The sequence below is a fragment of the Rhinatrema bivittatum genome, chromosome 4, assembly GCF_901001135.1.
Source record: "Rhinatrema bivittatum chromosome 4, aRhiBiv1.1, whole genome shotgun sequence".
In the NCBI taxonomy this organism is placed as follows: Eukaryota; Metazoa; Chordata; class Amphibia; order Gymnophiona; family Rhinatrematidae; genus Rhinatrema; species Rhinatrema bivittatum.
In genome coordinates this window covers 293,068,631-293,093,065 of record NC_042618.1, presented here as the reverse complement: position 1 = coordinate 293,093,065, position 24,435 = coordinate 293,068,631, and the positions used below count along the sequence as shown (strand labels likewise).

General features: G+C 44.0%; 1 protein-coding gene across 1 annotated transcript in view; it reads right to left on the bottom strand.

The window, feature by feature from the left end:
- The window catches only part of RYR3 (ryanodine receptor 3), a 1,291,138-nt gene that overhangs the window by 600,918 nt on the left and 665,785 nt on the right, over positions 1–24,435 (bottom strand). The window contains 1 exon segment of the mRNA XM_029600192.1: positions 19,461–19,681. Coding sequence (XP_029456052.1) covers positions 19,461–19,681 — 221 coding nt within the window.

Genomic DNA, 24,435 nt, shown 5'->3' with positions numbered 1-24,435 from the left:
CTGTGTACAGTTCTAAAGACCACACATTCAAAAGGATATAAACCAGATGGAGTCAATCCAGAGGGTAGCTACAAAAATAGTCAATGGTCTCTGTTATAAAGAATATAGGGACAGACTTAAAGATCTAAACATCTCACCACTGCAGTTATTTAAACATTTTATAGAAGTATTGAAGGTACCCAAAAATGCCTGTCCATCTATCTCAAAGGATTATTATATTCCTCCTTTAACGAAGAAAGAAGGTCAAAGTGAAGCCTTACATGCTTCATTAAAAATTTTGGATGTTACTGGGACACTGGAAAAGGAAAAAATAGAAGTTACTATTGTATCCACTTTGATTGTAAACTTTGTCCTAGAACCTGACAGAAACTGGATTTTAAAACTTTTTTGTCATTATAAAGATGTACCTTTTTTGAATTTTAAAATACATAATTTTCCTGATGTGGCTAGAGCAACAAAATGAAAAAGGAAACAATTCCTTATAATGTGGCTTCAAATTCTATAACTTTGGGGCAATTTCTGGTTAAATCATCCCTGAAAATGCTTAGTCAAATTTCAGTGAGATTTGGAACAAAGCTATACACTCAGTAATGATGGCCTACATCTGTCCAATTACAAGAAATAAGGTTCAGTTTAGAAGTCTTAAAGACTGTACATCTAGAAATGTCATCTATGCTACACAGTGCCCTTGTCCATTAATATATGTAGGTCGCACCATTTGTCAGATCTGAGTATCTATTAATCCAGTTTTTCATGCAATATTGCTCAGCAATTGCTTTGACTAACAGTATACTTGTTCTGAAGTATACACAGTTTAGATAGTGCTGTTGTGACACGTAGAATTAAGTGCTTATTTTATTGTTTTAGATAGAAAGAAGACATTAATAGACAACACCTATATTATATATGCAGACAAATAGCATCTTCATGCCAAAAATAGTTTATTGGTATACCCCTGATTCAGAAAGGTTTCTTTCAAAATGCTGAGCCAGCTTCGGAACATGTTACAGTGAGCGGTAGATTTTAAAAGAAGCGCGCGCGGCCTACATGTGCACAGGCTACCTGGCGCACGCACATGTATGCCCGATTTTATAACATGCGCGTGCAGGCCACGCTATCTTCCCCCATTCCCTTCCCCCTAACCTGACCTTCCTACCCCCCCCCCCCCAAAATTTGTAATTTACCTTTTACGCGTGCCAGCCAACTGCCGGCGCACGATCCCAAGCACAGCGGCAAATGGCCGCTGTGCCAGGAGCCTCTAGCCCCACCCCCGAACTGCCCCGCCCACTCCCCACCCCTTCCCGCCCCTTTAGTAAAGCTCCGGGACTTACACGCGTCCCGGGGCTTTACGCACGTCGCAGGGCCTTTTAAAAATAGGCCCGGCACGCGTAAGCTGATTTACGCGCGTAACTTTTTAAAATCCAGCCCCGAGAATCTGCAACTTTCCAAACTTGTTGATTCCATATTTTGCATTCATAGCCAAAATGTACTTGTGATGATCATGAGATGTTGGTCTAGTCTAATTTATTTTGTGTACGCTGATGATATTCAGATTTTGTTTCCTATTGAGAAAGATGTTGATGAGACTTGCAAATTGATAAAAATGTATTTAGAAATAATTAGACAAGTCTTAACACAATTGAAATTAATTTTGAATTTAGAGAAAACTGTTTTTATGATTTTAGAGAGGAAAAGGAGAAATGATGAAATAAAGCCAAGCTTAAATAACGATAATAAGATTGAAATAGTAAACATTACAAGAAATTTGGGTTTTTATGTCGACAAGAATTTAATGGGCAAGCACATATCGCGAAGAAAGTGAGGGAAGGTTATTGTAAACTAATGGTGTTGAAACGTCTTAAACCTTTGCTTTCCCAAGAAAATCTTAGAACAGTATTACAGGCACTGATATTTACGGGACTAGACTACTGCAACGCAATGTTGCTGGGTTTGCCAAAGAGTACTTTACGGCCTTTGCAGATTTTGCAAAATACTGCTGCACGTATATTAACAAATACAAGAAAGAGGGACCATATTACTCCAATTTTGAAAGAATTGCATTGGCTCCCGATTGAACAGATGATAATCTTTAAAGTTTTATGTATCATTCACAAGATTCTGTATGGAGAAAGGACAGACTGGCTGAATGCAGCAATAAGATTACACATACCACAACGTAATTTGAGATCATCAAACAAAGGTCTCCTCGTGATCCGGAACATTAAATCTGCCCATTTATGTGAAGTCAGGGAGTGAGCGCTATCAATTGCGGGCCCTAAATAATACTGGAATGAAATTTATTTATATTTATTTATTTAAAGCTTTTCTATACCGACTTTCATGATACAGATCAAATCAAATCGGTTTACAGGGAACAGAAGCATTATAACGTTAACCATAACCAGAAGGAGCGGAAAGTTACAATAAAACAGGGGGATGTAACTGGGAGGTGATAAGCAGAGGGGGAAAGAAAAACTCAATAACTAATTACAACTAAAGAGATGGCAGGTACTAGAGCCTACATCTGATCTGTGGCATGGCAAGATGCTGGCCTAGATTAGGGGACAGCTTGTCTGAATAACCATGTCTTAAGTTTTTTTTTGAAAGACAGAAGACAGGATTCTTGTCTGATGTCCGGTGGTATGGCATTCCAGATGGAAGGTCCCGCTGTAGAGAAGGCCCGTTCTCTGGTAGAAGACAAGTGAGCCACTTTGTTAGGGGGGGCGGCCTGGAAGGATGGCGCCAAGGTGATGGCCCTAAATTTAAAGGGCTGCCTCTTCCAGGAGTTCAGAAATGCCCACCAACTTGAGACTACAGCAAGACAAGAAAAAATTTAGGAAAGATCTGAAAACATGGTTATTCCAACAAGCATTTGATGTGGAATAAATGGTAGTGTTTCTCATGTAAGCAAGTGGAATCTCTTTAAGGGCATCACCTTTTATCTTATCTATTCTACTTTTAATTTGTCTTAACCTTATCTCTAAGTTATAATTTTATATACTCTTTGGATTTTTATAATTCGTATTTAGATGGCAATTTTAGAAGTTTTAATTAAATAATTATTGTCTTTTAGTGAATTTTATATTTATAAGAAATTGTAATTTTTTTCCTTTCTCTCTATGTTAATTTGATGTATAGAATGTGAACCGTAGAGATGGACTTTTGTCTAATCAACGGTATATAAAAACTGTTTAAATAAATAAAAATAAATAAATAGTCCCTGCATAAGAGTTTAAAGATTTAAAGCTACCAGACAGGGACTGCTTAGAGCCATAAAAGGAAATTTAAAATGGATGTCCCCCATGAAACTATATTACCCAGACTTCCTAGAGTTAGTATCCAGGATGATCCCAAGAGGGAACAGCTGATCAGGGAGCAGACCACATCCTTCAACTGAAAGCGACCAGATGCGATAAATAGGGCAGTCCTTGCATTAGCAAAGGGGAACAGATAGGCAGACACTGAGCCTACCATGGAGACAGCCTCTGTAGAAGATAAAGCAGAGCCTCCTGATTCCTGCATTCATTAAAGCATGCGCCAGAGCACCAATCCCTGAGTCAGACTACAGAGTGGCTGTCAGAAACCCCATATGTGCCTTTTTACATTGCTGAAAACTATAATTTTCTTCCAAATATGTACTTTTACTTGCATATTTTAAAAATTTCTAAAAAACATTGAATATTGTGACAAGCCACTTAAGTAATGTGCAGTAATTGGCAATTGTTATTATGGTCATGAAGTTTATTACTTAACAACTCAATATTCAATATAGTAACGCTAACATGTGGCGTGATAGTATTTTTTGGACCTACATCTGTCTGTGTCAAGAAAGAGGATCCTAAGCAAGAAATTCAGGTCATATGTCATCAGGCATTTAAACTAGGATGGAGGTGGCAGAAAGAAGCCAATGGAATTGGAATCTCATTCCCTTCAAATTCAGGAAGTCAGTGGTGACATTAATAAAATCGTTCAGCTCCATAGTCCACTCTTAAGCAAAAAAAGTAGAAAAAGTGACCAGAAAGAGCAGCAAGCTGAGGGAGAAAAGTTGAAAAGCTGTAAGTACAAATGCTCGCAGTCTGGGCAATGATATTTCAGATCTGCAAGCGCTAATAATGGAGATGGTAACAATGTTCAAGTGTATTACGAAGATATGGTTCAGTGAGTCTCATAATTGGGGTATGGTCATACTGGGCTATTAAGGAAGAACAGAGATGACAAAAAAGGGGAGAGTGGCAAATCTTTATGTCAAAATCAATACAAATGGTAAATGAAATTTAATGTGGATAAGTGCAAAGTGATGTATTTAGGGAAAAGTAACCCAAATTATACCTACACAATGCAAGGTTCCATATCAGGAGTCACTACACAGGAAAAGGATCTTGGTGTCATCATTGAAAATACATAGAAATCTTCTGCTCAGTGTGCAGCAGCAGCAGCAGCCAAGAAAGGGAAAAATAATTCTAGGAATTATTAGGAAAGGAATGGAGAATAAAACAAAGAATATCATAATGCCTCTGTATTGCTCCATGGTGCAACCTCATTTTGAGTATTGAGTGCAGTTCTGGTCTTCACATCTCAAGAAAGATATAGAGAATTCGAAAAGGTACAGAGAAGAGTGAATAAAATGATAAAGGGGTTGGAAGGATTCACCTATGAGGAAAGACTAAAGAGGTTATGACTTTTCAGTCTGGAGAAGAGACGGCTGAGGAGAGATATGATAGAGGTCTATAAAATAATGAGTGTTTATTCTTTCAAAGAGTACAAAGGCTAGCGAACACACAATGAAGTTACTACTAAGTGATACATTTAAAACTAATAAGAGAAAATATTTTTTTACTCTACATATAATTAAGGTCTGTTATTTGTTGCCAGAGGATGTGGTGAAACCTATTAGTGTAGTTGTGTTTAAAAAAGGTTTGGACAAGTTCTTGGAGGAAAAGTCCATAAATAATCATTAGTTTTACCCACAATAAGGTGGGCAATTTTCAACTTTTTAGTCATGTAAATAGCCACTTACAAGGTAAATGGCTTTGAAAATTGTCCTTAAAAAGGCAGATTATAATATACTCCACATTGAGGAAGATTTTCAAACTGTACATTTTGGGACAAAGTCCACAGTTACTTTTATCCATTGACTTTATCACAAGTTTCAAAATGAAACTATTAATTAGAAATTTGCCATGAGTACAAAGAATGTACTTTTTTTTTGCTGGTACATTATTTTATCGAAAATAAAGCATATACAGTTGAAAATGTAGTCAGGAAGAATAACTTTCAAACAATTTCACATGGCCCTATATATGCACATATACGGGTGGATTTTAAAAGGATTATGTGCGTAATAGATGCACGTAACCCTTTTAAACCCCTCCTACGCGCACCGAGCCTATTTTACATATGCTTGGCGATGCACGTATGTCCCGGGGCTCGAAAAAAAGGAGTGGGGAGTGGGCGGTCCTGGGTGGGTGGGAGCGTGGCTAGAGGCCTCCAAAGGCCCGCTAGGCAACCTACACCTGCCCAGAGGCAGGCGCAACTTAAATAATAAAGGTAGGGGGGGGGATTTAGGTAGGGCTGAGGGGTGGGTTAGATAGGGGAAGGGAGGGGAAAGTGGGGCGGCGAAAGGAAAGTTCCCTCCGAGGCCTCTCTGATTTCAGAGAGGCCTCGGAGGGAACAGGGAAAGCTATCGGGGCTCCCCTAGGGCTTGACATGTGCAAGGTGCACAAGTGTGCACCCTCTTGCGCGCACATGTTATAAAATCAGGTGTACATTGGTGTGCGCTGGGTAGTGTGCACAAATGTACCTCACGCACACTTCTTTAAAAATCTACCCCAATCTAAATAGTAGAGATGTGAATCGTGTGATCGATCGTCTTAATGATCGATTTCGGCTGGGAGGGGGAGGGAATCGGATCGTCGCCGTTTGGGTTTTTTAAATATCGTGAAAATCGTGTAAATCGAAAACCGGCACACTAAAACATCCCTAAAACCCACCCCGACCCTTTAAAATAAATCCCCCACCCTCCCGAACCCCCCCCAAAATGCCTTAAATTATCTGGGGTCCAGTGGGGGGGAGGGCGGGAAAACCGGCACACTAAAACAACCCCAAAACCCACCCCGACCCTTTAAAATAAATCCCCCACCCTCCCGAACCCTCCCAAAATGCCTTAAATTACCTGGGGTCCAGAGGAAGGGTCCCAGTGTGATCTTTTACTCTCGGACCTCCGGTGCTTGTAGAAATGGCGCCGGCGCTACCTTTGCCTTGTCATATGACAGGTCAAAGGTAGCGCCGGCGCCATTTTGTTTTTTGTTTTGTTTTTTTGTTTTGTTTTTTGTCCCCGAGGTCAGGAGCGTGGGAGATCGCTCCCGGACCCCCGCTGGACCCCCAGGGACTTTTGGCCAGCTTGGGGGGGCCTCCTGACCCCCACAAGACTTGCCAAAAGTCCAGCGGGGGTCCGGGAACGACTTTTTTGCACAAAATGGCGCCGGCCGTAGACAACACGATTCAACTGCAGGAGGTCGTTCCGGACCCCCGCTGGACTTTTGGCAAGTCTTGTGGGGGTCAGGAGGCCCCCCCAAGCTGGCCAAAAGTCCCTGGGGGTCCAGCGGGGGTCCGGGAGCGATCTCCTGCCGTGAATCGTTTTTCCGTACGGAAAAACCAAAGGTAGCGCCGGCGCCATTTCTACAAGCACCGGAGGTCCGAGAGTAAAAGATCACACCGGGACCCTTCCTCTGGACCCCAGGTAATTTAAGGCATTTTGGGGGGGTTCGGGAGGGTGGGGGATTTATTTTAAAGGGTCGGGGTGGGTTTTAGGGTTGTTTTAGTGTGCCGGTTTTCCCGCCCTCCCCCTTCCCCTCCCCCTTCCCCTGATTTACGATTTTTTGACGATAAATCGGGGGAATTGTTATTGTATCGCGGCTCTAACGATTTTTGACGATTTAAAATATATCGGACGATATTTTAAATCGTAAAAAACGATTCACATCCCTACTAAATAGTGCTGAAGTTGACAGTGGAGTGATTGTTGAGGATGGATAGCTCTTCAAAAGGCCAAAGAAATGAGTATAGCCTAACTACAAGCACAGGTATAGTTTATAGAAGGAAAAATCGTGCTTGCTTCCCCATTACTAAAAGCACTGCACAGAGAGACAAAAAACACATATGAAGTTCCCCTTTCTACTACAGCACATCTTACAACAGAGAAGAGGTGTATTATAGATATGCTGGTAGGAGCTGTATTCACCTGAAGCTGGTTGCTACAACAAGTATGATTAATTCACTTGTATTTATTTATTTAGTTAGTTAGTTAGTGCTTTTTTTATACCGACATATCATATACATATACAGATCATATCATATCGGTTTACAAGGAACAAAGGGTTATAACATTAACATAAACATAGAGGAAGCAAGAAAAATCCCATAGAGGAAGCAAGAAAAATCTTCAAATATGAAGGAAATGATAAAATATATTTCTTACTTCACATAAGGCGTACCTGGATGACTACAGGCATCTGCAGATATAATAACAATCCAAACATTCTCCCTGCTTACACTGTCTATCCTTCCTGCGAAAGCCCAGCTTGCCTCATCAGGCTTCCTTCTTCCATCTACAAATTCCTTCATCAACCTGTCCACACTTATATCTAAGAAAGATCTACCATTCAATGGAGATTGGCCTGCAAGACTGGTTTGCCCTGTGTTCTAACATACATGGATGATAATGTCCTATTTGAGGGCTCTCATATAAAAGCTCCCAGCTATGAGCTACCAGGGACTCCTTGTTGTTTCCATGACCTTAATCCTCACCCATCTTCACCAATTATAATCTGCAAGGACCCTCATACAGCATTATTTGTAGCCAGTCATCAGAGCTGGTTTCCCCTCAGCTGTTTCCCATTGTAACAATAATTACACCACAAAGATATTAGAATAGATGAAGCTACAGCAATTCAGAAAAACTATTTGCCTTATATATAGTAATACACAGAGCACATAAAAATTCTTAAGAGCTAGATTGTTGCTGGATTAAGGTTTTGTTGCTTATGGAGAAAAAAAGCAGATTTAAAGAATAAAAACCAAGGCCAAAGGATTAATCATTCAGACTTCTGATAATGAGGCATCATCTTCACACACCTTGCTTTCCTACCCAAGATACAGTACATCTTCTGGAAGTGGGATAGCTGCAAACGGCACGTGATCAGGGACAATCAGTCAGTCCAGTTCTTAACCACATTGAAAGCAATAGGGATACACTAGACTGGCTCTGAAAGTCCCTGATGAGATGGAGTCTACTACTATCCCATTTATAGACCAACTCTGCACACTCCCAAGTAGAAAAAGGACACATTACAATGAATAGACGTATATATTAAATCACTATATACAAATTATAACAAATGTACATGCATTTGCTAACAATTTAAAAAATATATGTATGTAATTACTCATGTAAATCTTGCCCCTTTATGTGTGCAGATAAGTGCCATTTACACATGTATGCAGGTATAAATGGCTTGCTCCCAATTCTTGTCGCCCTACTTGCACTATATCTGGAAGGAGGGGAGCTCTGCTTAGGTAGCCCAACCTCAAGCCAAGGGAGATGGATTTTCTTATTCATTAGAAGGTCCAAAATATCCTGTATGGGCCAGAGTCCAAGTGAATGGACTATACAGGAAAGAAAGATATGGGAGAAGATTTGCCACAGGCTCAATGCAGACTTTCACAATACCCATAAAATGAAAGACCTGATCCACAAATGACAAGACCTCCAATCTGGTAAAGCAGAAGCAGCCTAGGATTGTTTTTTGTTTGGGGGTTTTTTTTTTTTATATACTGACATTCAACCTCAATATCCCCAGAGGGCTTACAATCTAAGTTTTGGTACCTGAGGCAATGGAAGTTAAAGTGACTTGCCCAAGGTCACAGGGAGTGACAGCAGGACTCAAACGCTGGTCTCCTGGTTCACAGTTCACTGCTCTAACCACTAGGCTATTTCTCCTCCCATGAGAACTGAGAGGCCCACAAGCCAGATCACTTTCACAGGAGCAGAATGGATGGTGCTCAGCACCATTTCAGAGGCAGCTGTGAGCAGTGGCGTAGCCACGGGTGGGCCTGGGTGGGCAGGTGCCCACCCAACTTAGACCCAGGCCCACCCAACTGGCACCGGAACTGCAAGGCTGTTGCGGGATCCCATCCCCGCGATAGCGAACAAGAGAACCCACGCCTCACGCGCCATCACGGCACACATGGGGAAGCGCTGCTGCGGCCGTATGGCCAACCGGTCTTCCTGTTGAGGGGGGGGGAGCAGAAGCGCTGCGCGCAGCTTCCGCTTCCTCCCCCCGATGCAGGAAGATCAGCTGGCCTCTCCTGCTGCCACCCGTTCTCCTGCTATCTTTGGGCCAAACGGCCCGCCGAACTTCCTGTTTGGGGGTGGGGGAGCGGAAGCGCCACGCACAGCTTCCGCTTTCTCCCCCAAAACAGGAAGATCAGCTGGCCTCTCCTGCTGCCACCGGCCTCCTGCTATCTTCGGGTGTCGGGCCGTATGGCCCGCCGATCTTCCTGATTGGGGGGGGAGGGAGGAAGCGGACGTTGTGCGCTGCGCTTCCGCTCCCCCCCCCCCCGACAGGAAGTTCGGCGGGCCGTACAGCCCAACGCCCGAAGATAGCAGGAGTCCGGTGGCAGCAGGAGAGGCCAGCTGATCTTCCTGCTTTGGGGGGAGGAAGCGGAAGCTGTCACGTGCTTGAATGTGTATGTGTGGATGAGAATGAGAGTGTGTGTGTGTGTGTGTGGGTGAAAACTGGAGCCTGGGTGTGTATGTGGGTGAGAATGGAAGCTTGAATATGTGGGTGAATGGGAGCTCGAATGTGTGTATGTGTGGTTGAGAATGGGAGCCTGGGTTTGTGTGTGGGTGAGAATGGGAGCTTGAATGTGTGTATATATGGGTGAGAATGAGAGCCTGGGTTTGTGTGGGTGGGTGAGAATGGAAGCTTGAATATGTGGATAAGAATGGGTGCTTGAATGTGTGTATATGTGGGTGAGAATAGGACTTTAAATGTGTATATGTATGGATGAGAATGGGAGCTTGAATATGTGTGGGTGAGACTGGGAGCATGGGTTTGTGGGTGAGAATGGGAGTCTGGGTTTATGTGTGTGGGTGAGAATGGGTGCCTGGATGTGCGTCTGTGTGTGCATAAGAATATAAGCCTGGGGAGGGGTGAGGAAGTGAGAACTTGTATGTGTGTCTGCAGAGAATGTGAGCTTGGGGGGGGGGGGGGGGGTGGAGAGCATATGAGAGTGAGAGCTTGAGTGTGTGAGAGGGAGTCTGTGAGAGAAAGCGTGTATGTGTGTGTGTGTGTGTGGAAGGGAAGAAGACAGTAATAGAAGAAAGACACTGAAAAGGAATTAGGAAATGAGCTATAAGGGAAAAAATGGGAAAAAGAGACCAGGACCAACTGATTAGAAAAATACAAAGATCAGACAACAAAGGTAAAAATATATATCTATATTTTGAGATGTTAGCAATTTAAATATGAGCAACACAACCGCTCTCTCAAAATTTATGGACAGGTAGGAGTCGTGTATAAAATCGTAATAATAAGAAGGCTAAAGTACCACAAATCACCGTGAATTATGTTTGTTAGGGATGTGAATCGTTTTTCAACGATTAAAATTATCGTCCGATAATGTTAATATCGTCTTAAATCGTTATAGAACACGATACAATAGAAATTCTAACGATTTATCGTTAAAAATCGTTAAATCGTGTTAGTGCGCACTAAATCGAGTTAGTGCGCACTAACTCCCCGTTAGTGCGCACTAACTCGATTTAGTGCGCACTAACTGAAAATGATACAAATAAACACTTTCCAGGTCACTGAAGGTCAGTTAGGAATGAATATGTGTTCCTATTGGCTGGCTGCCCTCTTATCTATTGATGTTACCAAGGTTACCACTGAGGTGATGGTTGGGGGGATGGGAAATGGAACTGGAAACTAACGAACACCAACAGAAAATGAAACAAAGTGTTCACACTTCCCAGGTCAGTAAAGGTCACTTAGGAATGAATATGTATGTATTGCTATTGGCTGGCTGTGCTCTTATCTATTGATGTTACCAAGGCTAACACTGAGGTAATGGTTGGGGGGATGTGAAATGGAAACAGTTGGAAGCTTGACAAAAAAAGTAATGTAATGATCAGCACTCACGTGACTAGAACGTGTTTGTTTATTATTTTTGTTAGCAGGCACCTGAAATGCTAGTGCATGTTGAATTTGCCAATCACTGTGCATTTTAGAAAGGTGGTCCTGGCTGGAACTGTACACAGTTCAAATATATGTAATTGATTAGGGATGTGAATCGTGTCCTCGATCGTCTTAACGATCGATTTCGGCTGGGAGGGGGAGGGAATCGTATTGTTGCCGTTTGGGGGGGTAAAATATCGTGAAAAATCGTTAAAAATCGTTAAAAATCGAAAAATCGAAAAACCGGCACATTAAAACCCCCTAAAACCCACCCCCGACCCTTTAAATTAAATCCCCCACCAAATAACTTAAATAACCTGCGGGTCCAGCGGCGGTCCGGAACGGCAGCGGTCCGGAACGGGCTCCTGCTCCTGAATCTTGTCGTCTTCAGCCGGCGCCATTTTCCAAAATGGCGCCGAAAAATGGCGGCGGCCATAGACGAAAAAGATTGGACGGCAGGAGGTCCTTCCGGACCCCCGCTGGACTTTTGGCAAGTCTCGTGGGGGTCAGGAGGCCCCCCACAAGCTGGCCAAAAGTTCCTGGAGGTCCAGCGGGGGTCAGGGAGCGATTTCCCGCCGCGAATCGTTTTCGTACGGAAAATGGCGCCGGCAGGAGATCGACTGCAGGAGGTCGTTCAGCGAGGGTTCCGGCGCCTCGCTGAACGACCTCCTGCAGTCGATCTCCTGCCGGCGCCATTTTCCGTACGAAAACGATTCGCGGCGGAAAATCGCTCCCTGACCTCCGCTGGACCTCCAGGAACTTTTGGCCAGCTTGTGGGGGGCCTCCTGACCCCCACGAGACTTGCCAAAAGTCCAGCGGGGGTCCGGAAGGACCTCCTGCCGTCCAATCTTTTTCGTCTATGGCCGCCGCCATTTTTCGGCGCCATTTTGGAAAATGGCGCCGGCTGAAGACGACAAGATTCAGGAGCAGGAGCCTGTTCCGGACCGCCGCTGGACCCGCAGGTTATTTAAGTTATTGGGGGGGGGGGGTTCGGGAGGGTGGGGGATTTAATTTAAAGGGTCGGGGGTGGGTTTTAGGGGGTTTTAGTGTGCCGGCTCACGATTCTAACGATTTATAACGATAAATCGTTAGAATCTGTATTGTATTGTGTTCCATAACGGTTTAAGACGATATTAAAATTATCGGACGATAATTTTAATCGTCCTAAAACGATTCACATCCCTATAATTGATTGTTGGTAAGTGTATTTTTTAAGTAGCCACACTGGCACAAGTATGTTTACTTTTCCTCCTACTTAACTCACTAGCTCAGCTTTGTAAGAAGGGCTTCTCTGCTTGTGTGTTGTTTTTGTTTGGTGTGAGGAGAGCAGAAACATCAGATCTTTATTCAATCTACTACAGTCATCTCTTACAGTGCCCTATCCCTATTAATATCAGGAGTGTTGTGATCTTCCTGCACACAGTGCCCTAACCCTGATACCAGTCTGAGACAGCTCCCTCCCTGCATTACTAGTGAGAGGCTGGCTTCACAGACAGGGGGAAGCTGCCTGACCCTCACTCCTGACTTCCCCCATGTCCCAGCTAGTGAATGGTGTGTGGGTGAGGGGGGGGGGGAGGATGGTGAAGTCTGAGACAGCTCCCTCCCTGCATTACTAGTGAGAGGCTGGCTTCACAGACAGGGGGGAGCTGCCTGACCCTCACTCATGACTTCCCCCATGTCCCAGCTAGTGAATGGTGTGTGGGTGAGGGGGGGGGGGGGAGGATGGTGAAGTCTGAGACAGCTCCCTCCCTGCATTACTAGTGAGAGGCTGGCTTCACAGACAGGGGGGAGCTGCCTGACCCTCACTCCTGACTTCCCCCATGTCCCAGCTAGTGAATGGTGTGTGGGTGAGGGGGGGGGGGGGGAGGAGGATGGTGAAGTCTGAGACAGCTCCCTCCCTGCATTACTAGTGAGAGGCTGGCTTCACAGACAGGGGGGAGCTGCCTGACCCTCACTCCTGACTTCCCCCATGTCCCAGCTAGTGAATGGTGTGTGGGTGAGGGGGGGGGGGGAGGATGGTGAAGTCTGAGACAGCTCCCTCCCTGCATTACTAGTGAGAGGCTGGCTTCACAGACAGGGGGGAGCTGCCTGACCCTCACTCCTGACTTCCCCCATGTCCCAGCTAGTGAATGGTGTGTGGGTGAGGGGGGGGGGGGAGGATGGTGAAGTCTGAGACAGCTCCCTCCCTGCATTACTAGTGAGAGGCTGGCTTCACAGACAGGGGGGAGCTGCCTGACCCTCACTCCTGACTTCCCCCATGTCCCAGCTAGTGAATGGTGTGTGGGTAAGGGGGGGGGGAGGATGGTGAAGTCTGAGACAGCTCCCTCCCTGCATTACTAGTGAGAGGCTGGCTTCACAGACAGGGGGGAGCTGCCTGACCCTCACTCCTGACTTCCCCCATGTCCCAGCTAGTGAATGGTGTGTGGGTGAGGGGGGGGGGGGAGGAGGATGGTGAAGTCTGAGACAGCTCCCTCCCTGCATTACTAGTGAGAGGCTGGCTTCACAGACAGGGGGGAGCTGCCTGACCCTCACTCCTGACTTCCCCCATGTCCCAGCTAGTGAATGGTGTGTGGGTGAGGGGGGGGGGGAGGAGGATGGTGAAGTCTGAGACAGCTCCCTCCCTGCATTACTAGTGAGAGGCTGGCTTCACAGACAGGGGGGAGCTGCCTGACCCTCACTCCTGACTTCCCCCATGTCCCAGCTAGTGAATGGTGTGTGGGTGAGGGGGGGGGAGGATGGTGAAGTCTGAGACAGCTCCCTCCCTGCATTACTAGTGAGAGGCTGGCTTCACAGACAGGGGGGAGCTGCCTGACCCTCACTCCTGACTTCCCCCATGTCCCAGCTAGTGAATGGTGTGTGGGTGAGGGGGGGGGGAGGATGGTGAAGTCTGAGACAGCTCCCTCCCTGCATTACTAGTGAGAGGCTAGCTTCACAGACAGGGGGGAGCTGCCTGACCCTCACTCAAGCAGAGAAGCCCTTCTTACAAAGCTGAGCTAGTGAGTTAAGTAGGAGGAAAAGTAAACATACTTGTGCCAGTGTGGCTACTTAAGAAATACACTTACCAACAATCAATTACATATATTTGAACTGTGTACAGTTCCAGCCAGGACCACCTTTCTAAAATGCACAGTGATTGGCAAATTCAACATGCACGTGTCTGCTAACAAAAATAATAAACAAAGAAGTTCTAGTCACGTGAGTGCTGATCATCACATGTCAAGCTTCCAACTGTTTCCATTTCACATCCCCCAACCATTACCTCAGTGGTAACCTTGGTAACATCAATAGATAAGAGCACAGCCAGCCAATAGGAATACATATTCATTCCTAAGTGACCTTTACTGACCTGGGAAGTGTGAACACTTTGTTTCATTTTCTGTTGGTGTTCATGAGTTTCCAGTTCCATTTCCCATCCCCCCCAACCATCACCTCAGTGGTAACCTTGGTAACATCAATAGATAAGAGGGCTGCCAGCCAATAGGAACACATATTCATTCCTAACTGACCTTCAGTGACCTGGAAAGTGTCTATTTGTATCATTTTGAGTTAGTGCGCACTAACTCGAGTTAGTGCGCACTAACGGGGAGTTAGTGCGCACTAACTCGAGTTAGTGTGCACTAATCGGAAAAAACGATTTTTAACGATTTTTCAACGAAATAATCGTGACAAACACGATTTTCTTCTCCTGCCACACGATTTCTATCGTTAAGACGATATGGAAAACGATTCACATCTCTAATGTTTGTATCATTAAGTAAACCTCATACTTAGGCGTAGATGTGAATGCTATGCTGCATAATTTGGCATTATTTATCAGTAAAAAAACAACTAGTAGACCTGCATGCCTACAGCCCACCCATGTTAACCTTGTGCCCACCCAAAAAATCAATTCTGGCTACGCCACTGGCTGTGAGAGATGTGGGAGACCTGGATACCTTGCATCCTGAAGGCCATCAAGGCAAGCAGTTTATACAGGACAGGCATATACAGTGCTTGTATGTAATGACTATAATTATATAAAGTACCATACATTTATATAAGTAGTCCCTGTCCAGTGAAGATCCTGGGCATGTAGGCACACAGGAAGAGCCATGGACCTTGTAAGGCCTCATGACCTGGAGTTCCTGCACAAGGAAGAAAAGAGGAGTGTTTTTATAATGCTGTTTTACTCACAGAGACTTTTTCTGCTTATTAGGTAATTTTTCCTATAAGACATTGGGGCAGATTTTAAAACACGTGCGCGGCATACATTTGTGCATGCAACCCGGCGTGCACAAATGTATGCCCTATTTTATAACATGTGCGCGCAGCCTCGCGCATGTTATAAAATCAGGGATCGGTGCGCGCAAGGGGGTGCACAATTGTGCACCTTGCGTGCGCCGAGCCACACTGCCTTCCTCCGTTTCCTCCCAGGCCGCTCCGAAACGGAAATCGGAGCGGCCTCGAAACTTTCCTCCCCCCATCCCACCTTCCCTTCCCCTAACTCTCCTGCCCCCAGCCCTAAGCTAAACCCCCTAAAAAAATTCTCTTACAAGTTGCGCGTGCCGGCCAATGGCCGGCCCGCGATCCCGAGCACAGCAGCAAATGGCCGCTGTGCCTGGAGGCTCTGGCCCCACCCCTTCCCCGCCCCTTTTTTCAAGCCCCGGGACTTACACGCGTCCCAGGCTTTATGCGCACCGCCAGGCCTTTTGAAAATAGGCCCGGCGCGCGTAGGGCTTTGAAAATCTGCCCCATTCTGTATACCTGTGCTATTGAAGAAAATAAAATACTTTACTGACTGATGGCTGGAAAATGTATGTCTAACTATGAAATATTTCTGTGTAGCATTCCCACAGTATCTAATAGGGGTGTGCATTCGTTTTGAACTTAAATGGAAAACGCAACTTATTTTTTTTTTTGACTTAAAAAAAAGATGAGGCGTAAACGATCGGATTTCCAACTTATTCAACATAGCTATGTTGAATACGTTGGAAATCGCGATTGTTGATCTAAATACAAATTTAAACCCCTCACCCTCCTTAATCCCCCCCCCAAGACTTACCAAAGCTGGCCAAAAGTTCCGTGAGGGTCCGGGAGCGACGCGTGGGGAATCACGTGACGCCGCGTCACTCTGACGTGGCGCCGACGTCACGTGATTCCCCTCGGGTTCGCTCCCGGAACCCTCGTTGGGCCCAAAAGGCACTTTTGGCCAGCTTGGGGGGGCCTCCTGACCCCCCCAAGCTGGCCAAAAGTGCCTTTTGAGCCCAACGAGGGTTCCGGGAGCGAACCCGAAGGAATCACGTGACGCCGCGTCACTCTGACGTGGCGCCGACGTCACGTGATTCCCCTCGGGTTCGCTCCCGGAACCCTCGTTGGGCCCAAAAGAAACTTTTGGCCAGCTTGGGGGGGCCGACGTCACATGCTCCTTGCAAAGGAGTTCAGGAATGGCGTCCTGACCCCGCTGGACCACCAGGGAGTTTTGGTAAGTCTTTGGAGGGGGGGGGGGATTAAGGCGGGTGAGGGGTTTAAATTTTTATTTGCACATATGGACATAGACTCAACTTATGGAATTCTCCATAAGTCCATATTGACCGCAAATGGGACCCCCATTCGACTTATGGACTTATGAACTTAAACTTTTGGTCTGCACATCCCTAGTATCTAAATGCACATAGAAAACACAAGAAAACACTTTCTTTTCACTTTATGACCACTACATTGATCAAGTCTTAAGGGCAGGTAGCACTTCTATCCTAAGCCTCCCGGTAGATATTAATCTACCGGGAGGCTTAGGGTACTTCTTATATTATGTTCACTCTCCTTACTGTCTTGGGCTGCTTGTAATGCTCCCTGACAGGATGCCTGTATACCAGTCCCGAGCTTGTTGGACTCTCTTTCTCTCTTCAATCTTCTACACTTCCCAGAAGTCCTTACCTAGAATCCTACTCCTCATTTCTCCTTTGAGCCTCCTCTGTAGAAATACTAGCCCTATGTTGCTATTCATTGAAGATACTGCACTCAATGGGGGAGTGTTACACTTCCATTGCATACTGACATCAGATAGACTGGATCTAATGAGACTTCTGTCAAACTGAGGGTACTCAAATCAGCTAAAGGTACATACAAGATGTTAGTAAGGGGCTGGGACATATTTCAAGGGGCAGAAAATGGCCATCCCCTTACATAAAGGTATGTTACTTATTAGAAATATGAAATGGGACACAAGGCAAGCATTCAAGAACTACACCAATTTACAAGTCCTCTCTTTGTCCATGCCTGCTAGTGCTTCAATAGTAGATTTATCAAACATGGGAATGCTTTCTGAACAGTTAGTGGATTAGCAGGACGTACTAAAGTAGGGCCCATGGAGCTGTTATGTTCGTCAGAAAGGAAGGTCCAGTAGGTGAAAAACCCACATAGCATGTATATTGAAAGTATGTACACTTTTCCTTTTTGCAGGGGAGAAGCCAGGTAAGAACGCCGATGCTCCTGGACCCAGTGCCTCTGACAGAGAAGGTGGCATTCATGGGTGATATCTGCAAGCCCAGAACTGGACACTGAGGAGGAGGGACAAGATGAGGAGCAAATACTCGTGTATATGACATGTTTATAAAACATGGATTCCGTGCAAATGTTTCACAGCCAAAAGCACATACATTTTTTCGTGTGTAACCTTTTGAAAATTCACTCTGGGAGTGCCTCCTCTTATTATAGCTACAACTACACACAGTGTAGTGTGATTTAACCTCGTAATTCATCTATATGAATTACGAGGTTAAATCACAATTTACCCATGTAAATGGCTTTGAAAATTACCTTCTATAAGAGCAGATACTCAGAGTCCTGAAGGACTGATCTGTAGATATTCTTGAGACTTCTCCCCTAAAAAGCCCCATTTTGTTGTTTAAACATATTTAACTAAAATTTCAGTCATCATAATAAAGTTTTCTTTCTTTAAACAATCTACATCTGCAGTTCTATCCTTATTCTGGCACAGAGTCTGGATGCTGGGAGTACTTGGGAAAGAAAACATACCAATTACCAATAAAGATTGATAACACAAACATAACAGAAATGGTGGTAGAGAAGAGGGGGAGGGAAGTGCTGTCAGGATGTTTGTATGTATGGCAGAAAGGGACGTGATGTCAGGGTTTTTGTGGGCAGGAAGGAAGAAGTGTCAAGGTTTTATAACATGGGAGGGAGGAATGTGTTGTCAGGATTTGTATATTTAAGGATGATTAAGGGTGGCAAAGTTTGTATTAATGCTCTTCTTCTGTGGGTAACTGTGATGGCACTCACTTTATCCAATCTCCAGTTCTCAAGCAGAAGGAAAGTATATTTCTCAGAAAATATTTTATTCATTTTGCTTTTTCAATTAAATAATACACAAAGGTAGATTTAGCTCTCAGTTCTCATGAAAAAGTAATACAAGCGCAAATCACCTTTAAGAGAAAGCTATGACTCTCTCTCTGTCTGAGACATCATAGACTAACAAGGTCTGTGCCCCAAGAGCTCATAGCCTATGTCTCAGCACAGGGAGATACAATGTCTTATAGTCACAACTTGGGACTCAGCCAAAAGTGCATATTGTAAAGCAAAACTAAACATTACTTCTTGTCCTGTAATTGCTTTCAGAGCTATGTCCTTTAAAAGTCACTTAAATATCCCAAAAACAGATAGGGAATCAGTAGGAGATGAGATGGAAGAAAAATTGAATGCAACTGGTGGGTGATCCAGGGTTCAGTGGCAGTGCTGTTATGTGGAGAACCTTGGTTTATTTTCTGGGTCAGGTCTGCAGCTCCCTGCGCTATCCAGAGCTGGGAATACTGTGAAGACAGCATTTATGACCCCAGGGAAGAAAGTTCCAGTCATTGCATAATGGTGACACCTAGTGGCCGAATATAGGGCCCATGATTGCAAGGTTCCATAGGGAGATCTTGTGCATGAACCTTGGTCAAGAAATGTCACTACAATGATTAGGCTAACTAACTTGGAGAGAAATATAAAAACAGGGAAAAATACACAGGTGGTCATGAATAAAGGCTCATGGTGCCATAGTCAAACAGAGGCCTGTTCTGATTGAACTGGAAGCCCAAGGAGCAGGCCAAAACTGCTGGGTCAAAAAAGTAGAATAAATAAAATGGAAAAATGAAATTGATTCACAGGAAATCTTTCTCATTCCTTTTAGCACTGAATCTCAAACATTTATTGCATTAGGTTATGAAAAGAGGTGGTACTTACTGGCAGATGGCAAGCAAACAATCTTCAATAGTGTCTCTTTGTGCCTTAGTGAGGGAGCGTCCCTTGGACAGTCTATAAATTGTGTGTAGAGTGGAATCAATCAGAGAGGCATAATGTTCTGTGCCAGAGAATAGAGGGGCACATCGAGTCAGCAGTGGGAGCACAGCAGAACAAATATAGCGATTGAGAGCAAGAGCCATCTCGGTGATACTCAGAGAAGCCTAGACATAAGGAAGTAGATATGGGTACATTGTAATACTGAAATGGCATATCATCTACATTTCATCATCAAATTCACTTTCTGTGAGGCTATATTACTAGCACTACCTCGCCATCCAATTCTCTTTTGATGGAAATATCATTAGTATCCTTTGAAATGCACAATACATAAAAATATCATTTAATCATCACCACCACCTTGATAATATTCATTCTCTATGAAAATATCACATTGTAACAGCCTTTCAGATGTTCAAATGATCAGGGAGATGCATCAAGTCATGGTAGGGCTCTATCAGATATATGCTATTTATCGCACAATATACATGATATTTTGCATTAGCCTTGCCCAAATTCCCTCCATTACAATGAGCTGCTTTGATTGGGATTTACAATCATGAATTTTGCAAATCCATGCAAAGCAGCTCATGAATAAGCAACATGATGATAATAAATTCAAATGGCAGATTTAGAAAGTTATCAGCCACGTTAATTTCACAACAATTTCTGAGGAAATGTTAACCTAATGTTGGGTCTCGGGATGTAACATGGGTCCCAAGTCTCCAGTATTAGATTTAAAGAGCTGACACCACAAAAAGAAAAATGGCCTAAAGTATAAAAAGTGTGCGAAGGGATCAATCGTGACCCTCCTCCTCACCCAGGGGTCGCCACTCAAGGTGGCTCAAACAATCAAAAAAGTAGTAGCCAGTGGTCACACAATGATGAGCCCCCCACAACCCAATCACCAATTAAGCCTAAGGTCTCCCCCCATAACCGCCTTCAAAAACCACATTGGCCACCCGACTCCCCCCACCACCAAAATTAAGAAAAGACCTCATTGGTCTATAGTGGGAGCACTGAGAGGAGAGGATCACCTTGCTGGTGACTGCAAGGAATCAGTACATTTTTGCTTGTCAAAGTTGATTAAGAAAGCTGTATTCAGTGGAGTGATTTTATTGAATCAACAGACCATCTGGATCTTCAGCAGGTAGGTTTTAGATATAATCATAGTACAGAAACAGGAGTAGTAATGTTGTTGAGTGACATGTTGAGGAGTTTGGATGGTGGGTCTTCTGATTTATTAATCCTATTGGATCTTAGTGAAGATTTTGATACAGTTGACCATAATATTTTGTTCAACAGATTGAGTAATGTGGGTTTGTCAGATACTGTTTTAAATTGGCATTCTTTTGTATTTCAACATTCTTAAAGGGTTATTTTAGATGATGCCTGTTCAACCCCTCAGGAAATTGACTATGATATTCTCCAAGGCTTTATTTTATTTCCACTACTATTTAATATTTATATGAAACTTTTGGAGGTTTGCTGAATAATTAAGATTTTAAATATTTTATTTATGCTGATGGTGACATCCAGTGTTTTATTCTTATTGATTGAAATAGAGAGGGTAAGGAGGCTTGGATCAATGATGGGCTTAAATTGATCTATGTGTGGTTGTTTCAAAATAGATTGCTAGTAAATCTATCGAACTCAAAGCTCTTATGATAGGGAAAATTCTTATTTGTCCTTAAGACTGAATGGGATTTTACTGTCTTGTACTTTGTCTGTAAGAAATGTGGGTGTTACTTTTAAGGATGACCTTTCTGTGTCAATATAGGTTTCCAAGATTTGTAAAGGCTTATACTTGACTTTTGAGAGATCTGTGAAGAATTTGGGCATTTTTAACAAGACCAGTTGTAGAATCAGTTCAAGTGCTGATTACTCCTAGGTTAGCATAAGAACATGCCATACTGAGTCAGACCAAGGGTCCATCAAGCCCAGCATCCTGTTTCCAACAGTGGCCAATCCAGGCCATAAGAACCTGGCAAGAACCCAAAAACTAAGTCTATTCCATGCTACTGTTGCTAGTAATAGCAGTGGCTATTTTCTACGTCAACTTAATTAATAGCAGGTAATGGACTTCTCCTCCAAGAACTTATCCAATCCTTTTTTAAACCCAGCTACTCTAACTGCACTAACCACATCCCCTGGCAACAAATTCCAGAGTTTAATTGTGCGTTGAGTGAAAAAGAACTTTCTCTGACTGTTGTCTCCTAGGGTTAATATTGTTGGCTATTTTTTCCAAACTTCAATTAGTTCATAATATGGCTGCCAGGGTAATCTCTGGTGTTAGGAAATTTGACCACTTTTCTCCTATTTTGAAGGAATTACATTGGTTGCCAATTCTATTTAGAATTACATTTAAAGCACTGGTCTTTTGAGCATTATATTTGTCATCTAACTATTTGAGATCTCACATTGTAAGGTATAAGCCTATTCATGCCTTATACTCAGAATCAGGGTTTCTTTTTTTTACCCCCCAGTTAAATAGGCACATTTAACCCACACTTATCTTTCACCAAAGTCGCTAGACCCATATAACTGCTCTTTTAACCGCTCCATATTCATTTGCACATTCAGTTCAAGCTCCTCTTGTTCACTTAAAAAAGCCTTCACTCTGCAGCTCCTCACTACCTCTTCTCTCTTCTCTTTCCCATATCGATCCTCATTAACTCTGCTCATCAGGCAAGTCACTCCTATATATGCCTTTCTCCTCTACTGCCAACTCCCGACTCCATGCTTTCCACCTGACTGAACTATAGGGATGTGAATCGGACTTCGGATGATTGAAAATATCGTACGATATTTTCAAAATCGTCAGAAATCGGGGGCTCTCCCAAAACGATAGGAAAACCCCACGATATTTTTCGTGGGGGTTCTCTTATCATTTTGGGGGAGGGTGGGAAAAACGGCATACAAAAATAACCCCTAAACCCACCCCGACCCTTTAACACTAATCCCTTAGCTTCCCCCACCCTCCCGACCCCCCCCCAAAAAAACATTTTACAGGTACCTGGTGGTCCAGTGGGGGTCCCGGGAGCGATCTCCTGCTCTCGGGCCATCGACTGCCACTAATAAAAATGGCGCCGATGGCCTTTGCCCTTACCATGTGACAGGGTATCTGTGCCATTGGCCGGCCCCTGTCACATGGAGGGAGCACTGGATGGCTGGCGCCATCTTTAAAAATGGTGCCGGCCATTTTTCTTCTTGGGGAGTTGGGGCATCCTTGATTGGCAGCAATGGATTGAAACGGAGGTCAGCAATGATCCCTAGTCAACCTCCCCATTTGGCGAAAAGTTTTTTTTTTCGGTGACCACAGACTCTTTAAGACAATGGCAATCCCATGAGGCTGTGGCCGCCATTGCATTAAAGGACCACTCACCACAGTCTTTTCTATCAAGGTGTTTAGCTGCTACACAAAATAACTCGCCATGGATTCAGAATGTGTTCTCAGGTGCGGGGCCCCTCCTGCAAAGACACATAGCAATTTGATTTATCTAGGCCTTAGCTGGCTAGCTCAACTCCTTTTGATTATGCCCCTGGAATGCCCCTAACTTAGCTGGCTAAATTCTAGCCAGTTAACTTTGCTATCAGGACTAAAAAACAACAACCTAGTATATCAAGCAGGTGCCAATCCCCACCCTATACCCCAATTTCCTGCCTTAAAAAAGGGAGTTGGCCAAATCATTACCTCCTAAACTCTCAAAAGTGGCCTGCTGGCTGAAAACTAAATGCTAGCCAAGTGCAGTCATTTTAAAACATCATAAGATCTATAGGTTTTCAATATAAAAAAAGTTCCAGCTTGGATCAATTGGGTGGCTAGGCCTGGAGAACCCCCTGACAGTTGGGTTTTCAGGATATCCACAAGGAATAAATATTAGATAAAATTTGCATGCACTGCCTCCATAGCATACAAATTTTATTTCATGCATATTCATTGTGGATGTACTGATAACCTGACTGGCTAGGGGTCCCCCAGGACAGATTTGGGAGCCTCTGTATTAAGCCTCTGAGTTTTCACAAATCGGCATACACATGGACAGAGGAATAAATGCAACCCCACAACCATTTTTTAGAATTATTGGTTTCACAAACATTTCTTAGTACTTTTTATGATGAGTGTATCAGCATAAGAAGAGTGATGTTAGCATAAAGTCGACCACAGTGTTCAAAACTTGGGCAACAGAAGACCCACATCTCCCAATGAGTTTCAGCATTCCCTTGACAGCCAGTTGTAGCTTTAAAATGTTTTGTACTTTTGTTCCTTTTTAATTCAAACTATGTATTTAAAAAACTCATTAGAAAAAAAATTAACTAGATGGCAGGAGGACTGGATGGAAGTCTAAATGAGCTCAGATTTGCTTCAGTTATTTGGCTGGCAGTTCCAGGAGCCCCTAATAAATGTATGGCTTTGTCCATTAAGGTTGCACTACTGCTCAGCAGTGGAGGGAGAGAGAGAGGGTTTGCCAGATTCTCAACAGCTCGGTTTTACATGAGCTCACTGGGACTGATCTGAAAATGCAAATAAACAGAGTGAACTGTCTCTGGGCATGCATGAGTGGATTTTTCCAGTACGATGTGGGTCAATGGAAGTTCCTGTCACTTCCCTCTGAGTCTGAGCAGCCCCTGTTGGGACACCAATGCCAGCTATGAAGGGACTCCCTTCCTAGTATTACTGTTGGGACACCTTAACTGGGCCATGAGGTGGCTCTCTTCTCAGTACATGGAGCTCATTCAAGGATGAAGCAGAACACCTGCTCCCATATTTTACGGGGAATTTTTATTTAATTTGTAATTATTTGAGGCTGCTGTTGTGATTTGTTCTCGCTTCTCCAGTGGTTGTACAAGCAGGCAGAAGGCTCCCCTATATAATCTGATGGATTTGGCATCTCAGACACAAACAGGGAGTGTCCTT